Source organism: Penaeus vannamei, chromosome 9 (assembly GCF_042767895.1).
Source record: "Penaeus vannamei isolate JL-2024 chromosome 9, ASM4276789v1, whole genome shotgun sequence".
Classification (NCBI taxonomy): Eukaryota; Metazoa; Arthropoda; class Malacostraca; order Decapoda; family Penaeidae; genus Penaeus; species Penaeus vannamei.
This window is the reverse complement of record NC_091557.1, coordinates 1214722-1219721: the sequence shown is the minus strand read 5'-3', so window position 1 is coordinate 1219721 and position 5000 is coordinate 1214722. Positions and strand designations below refer to the sequence as shown.

Genomic DNA, 5000 nt, shown 5'->3' with positions numbered 1-5000 from the left:
TCCCTCAGAATATTGTGTTTGGGGATTATGAAAAATGTTGAATATTAGTGACATTGAACATACGGACTCACTCACTCTCTCTTCCCCCCCCCCCCTCTCTCTCTCTCTCTCTCTCTCTCTCTCTCTCTCTCTCGCTCTCGCTCTCTCTCTCGCTCTCTCTCGCTCTCTCTCTCTCTCTCTCTCTCTCTCTCTCTCTCTCTCTCTCTCTCTCTCTCTCTCTCTCTCTCTCTCTCTCTCTCTCTTTCTTTCTCTCTCTCTCTCTCTCTCTTTTCACTCCTTCTCAAATTAGAAATGTGCTTGAATAAAAATGGTTAATCAAGGTATATATACGACAGAACATTACCTTTTTTAAATTCATATAATTTGGAGGACTATTAACACATCAGTTAAATGAACTGAATTGTGCAATTACTTCCATTCATACTTTTCAATTTTTATCATCCTCTTGTAAGCCTTCTTGTCCAAAATAGAAATGTATCCAAACATATTTTTCACATTTCTCCAATCCTTTCTAAAGATTTATAGTGAGATTATATTAACACATATTCTGTAATTATTTTCCTTCTCTCTTAAAGAGTAGTTATGATAGCTTTATAGCCATATTTTATTTAATAGTAAAAGAGTGCCATTTTGCTTTGAAATTATTGCTTACTTAACCCACTTCAAAAAAAAAAAAAAAAAAAAAAAAAAAAAAAAATATATATATATATATATATATATATATATATATATATATATATATATATATATATATATATATATATATATATATCGCTCCCTCGTAATCTTAATGTTTATCTATATATATATCACATAAACTCAGAAAATAAGTAAGTCTTAACTTTAAATTCAATGCATATGCAGCATTTTGTAAAAAAGGTGTGCCATATAATCAATATATATATATATATATATATATATATATATATATATATATATATATATATATATATATATATATATATATATATATATATTACGAGGGAGCGAGCTGGCTCCAAACTGCTTGGTTGGCTGCGAGTGATCTCTACATCTCATTTAGGATGCCTGTGAGTTCAGCAGCAAATTCATCAATGGTTATACGATAAAAATCAGAACTCTACATCCTCCTGTGGCTGTTGCAGGGGCCTTTCACATTTAGTAAATCAGGTTATTTGAACCATTCATAAAGAAAAAATAACTAGTATACAGCTAAATGGCCTCAAAACACTTACTAGTAGCAAGTGCTTTGATAATTGTGAAATGCTGCTCCTGGTTCTATCCCATGCTTCTGTGAAAACTAAATTTTTCCTTAACCCAGCATGAAACCAAACATCTTGTGTACTTCGTAATCCTCTTTACCGTCAGCAAAAATGTATTCATCTCCAAATTTTACAATTTTGGATGCCTTTTATGCAAGCTGGTAAAATATGGCTCCCTCTACATTTCTCATGCATTTTTTTGTTTGTTTGTTTGAAGTTCTTAAACAGCTGACAGCTATACATTTCCATGTACCCTCAAATAACTTTTTGCCTTTCCAATATTTTTTTTTTCTAACTGGTTTCAACTGTTCCCTACTTATTTGTCTTTATTTCCATTATATTTTTCTATACACATCTCATTTAGTCAGATATATCTAAGAAATATAATGTGCAAATTAACTTGTTAGGAGTAAAAATAGTGTAGTAAAGAAAAGCATGAATTGATTCTTTTTCTCCATTAAAAATTCTGTCTTAAAAACTACTTCTAATTGTTTGCATTTTACAAACTAATGAAGATAAGTGTGCCAAACAATTTGAAACATTTTTAAATTTTTCATTTAAATAGCTAAATATGTGAAGTCATACACCCAATAATTGTTAATGGTTAAAATGCAAATAAATGTTCTAGAAGACATAGATAAACCAAGTTGCTTTAGATGGTATATTTTATTACCAAATGTGAAACAAGTCCACTTAAAAGTAAATCTATTATAATTTGCAATACTATGAGAACTAAATCTGTATATTCTTGAGTAAACTATTGGCTTTATAAAGTTGAGTTCACTGGAGCTACATAAATAAAACTTGTACTTGAATATGTATGCTTTTTTTAGTTTTCTTTTTTTTATATAGTTGACTAAATATGCATTTATCAATATTGACATAATTCAGTATATGACAGAAAATCAAAGAAAGTATCAAGTCATGGTATATCTGCTGATGCCAGGGATAGATGCATGAATGCCTTGTCCATTTTCATTTTGTTCTATCAATTTACTATTTTATTATGGAGACAATTGGTAGGCATACATAACATCCATTGCTTGAATTTCCACAGAGAAGTTTCCTTTTGTATTACTATTATCATTGTTAGTAACAATGTAATAATAATACAGATGATAACAGTATTGTTAATGAAGATTGTAAAGGAAGTGGAAATCTTCCCTTGAAAATACCAAGACGGGTAGAGTTGGGATGCAGCAAACCTAGTACTTGACTCATTGATGATTATGTACTTATGAAGCCATCTACATGCAAACAAAATAAAAACACAATGGACTCTGCATGTAACCCACTCTGCCCGTGTGTTACTTGCATCCACATATCACAATGTGCTCACTCCTTGATTTCAAAAAATAAAGGGAATGAAAATACAAAATAAACATACACATATATTCATTTACACATAAAAAAAATGACGATTTTAAAGATCCATAGCCCAAGATGTAAAAACGATAACCATAGTAAAACTAATACAATGCAATGTCCTTGGTTATCAAAAGAAAATACATATAGTAATGATTATATACATATACTAACAAGAACTGGGTCATGTGTATAAAGAAATCAAGAAAAAAGACGAAATATAATATGGATACTTAAACACTTCTTATTATCTACATATTGAATATGAATGTTAAAGGTTAATTACATATGGTTATAATTCTTATTATTCACTGGACATTTTCACAGTAAAACTTGCCTTTCTATTAAGCTAAGTACCAAAAGTAAAATACAAAATACTAGATACATAACTTTTATTTAACATATTTAATACTCTTTCTTTCACAAAAACATTCTAGAACTGACAGAAGTCAGGTCTCATTATCAATTCCTTCTCAAAATAATGACATGTTTGAAGTGGAGAAAAAGAAAATTAGGATTGTCCTGCCATCTGTTTAATTTCTGAGATAAGGCGACGATTGTACTCTTTTGGTTCAAGAGGGCTGCAGGCTACTACTGTTGTCTTCAGTCTGCTCTCATCCTAGGGGAAAACCCAAAAGAATGGCATTATTATCATCATTACAATTATCATTATGAATACTACTAATTATTATTATAAATATTATTACTAATTATTATTATAAATATTATTACTAATTATTATTATAAATATTACTAATAATTATTATGAATATTACTACTACTGTTAGTTTAAATATTGTTATCAAGAGAAAAAATAATACTACTAATAAAAAATAAATAAATGATAACTTTTTTTCTTTTTTTTTTTCTTTTTTTACCAAAATCCACAGACTATCTCTGTAGTGGTTCTGGGAATGAAAACCAAACTTAGCAAGAAACACTGAAAATCCACACAATATCTTTGTGGCAGTTATGGAAATCTAAACCAAACTAAACTCACATTGTAAGTCTCCATTTTGACACGAAGCTTGAAGGAAAAGTTCTTGAAAGCAGCGTCTGTGAAAATGTTCTGGAATTTATCTGGGCTATTCTCTCTCATGAAGCCTAATTCTGAGCTGGTTGTTCCAAGGAGCATCTCAGCCTGATCTTGGAAAACTGTCACCCACTGATTGTCCGATATATCTGCAAGGTTGGCCTGCAGGGAAGAGAAGAGAAAAATTGTATGAAGTGGAGTTCTGGTCTTTGAAAAGGTTATCCCCTACATAGAAGTAAAAATAAATAAATAAATAAAAAGAAAAACAAGAATAATTAAATAAATATAAAGACAATTATTAAAATTTCCTTTATCAAAACTGAATATTTTCACATAACTACTAATAAAAAATAAATTGTATAAACATATATAATATATACACACACACACATATCAACACTATAAACACAAGAAAAAATATCCTCAAAACTCACAGACAACATTAGCCTCCAGTTGAAGCTGTCATATTCACGGTTACACTTTTCGCATCTGTAAAGGCCGTTGTTCATATCGACCACCTTCTTGTTACAGCCATCTGAAGGGCATGCTGAATAGAGACAGTTCTCCTTGCGTATCAAAACAACAGAAGCCTTCGTGGTGTAATAATCTGCTTGATCTCCACTGCCCAAGTTCTCGAGCTTAGCTTCACCAAAGGTCTTGAAGTTGGAGCCCATGCCTGTGAATGGAAGGATACACATCTCACTTCATTTGACAGAAACAAAACAATAAATAATGAAGGAACTAGGAAAATAAAAATATTCCTACTGCCATTCACATTCCTTATTTTAAAATATTACAATCTTTTAATCTGTTACATATTCCTTTACCCACAAAATTTTTCCAGACGCTATTTTTCTTCTATATTATTTTTTTAATTGATATCATGATAATATATTCATATCCGTGATGATAAATGTTCCTCACCTGCTGAACCACCACCACGCTGATTGGAAAGGTTGACTGTTTCTGCTGTGTTGCCTCCATTGTCAAACCATCCCTTCAATTTGTGGGCTTCACGAATATCTGGGTTGATCTATAAAAACAAAACATAATAAACATTTACTTCATAATGCATCAAACTCCCATGTAAAATACCTGATAGACTGGTTTTCTTTCTGTTCTTTTATCTATCTTTTGTAGGTCCATGATACTAAGAATGTGCAAGTAGAGTGACATGGAAGGGGAACATCAGAAGCATATATATCATAACTGTTTACTCATGATTGTCAAAATACCTGCAATGTTGATGAAGACAGCAAAGACAAAGAACGTCCATTGAAATCTGACAGCTTTGCGCCCTTCACAGCCAACACAGGTTGCTGTGTTCCATCAAAGTTCTCTGCCTGACGTCCCCAAAGGGT

At 31.2% G+C, this 5000-nt stretch overlaps 1 protein-coding gene across 2 annotated transcripts in view; it reads right to left on the bottom strand.

Moving 5' to 3' along the window:
• Positions 1-2619: 2619 nt before the first annotated feature.
• The window catches only part of RPA1 (replication protein A 70), a 10679-nt gene continuing 8298 nt past the window's right edge, over positions 2620-5000 (bottom strand). For both annotated transcript variants that reach the window (XM_070125167.1, XM_070125168.1), the window contains exons 10-14: positions 4875-5000; positions 4564-4672; positions 4074-4315; positions 3607-3801; positions 2620-3225 (exon numbers count right to left, since the gene is read on the bottom strand). The exon at positions 4875-5000 is cut by the window's right edge and continues 9 nt beyond it. In XM_070125167.1, coding sequence (XP_069981268.1) covers positions 3118-3225; positions 3607-3801; positions 4074-4315; positions 4564-4672; positions 4875-5000 — 780 coding nt within the window. In that variant the 3' untranslated portion in view covers positions 2620-3117. The remainder of the gene's footprint in view (positions 3226-3606; positions 3802-4073; positions 4316-4563; positions 4673-4874) is intronic.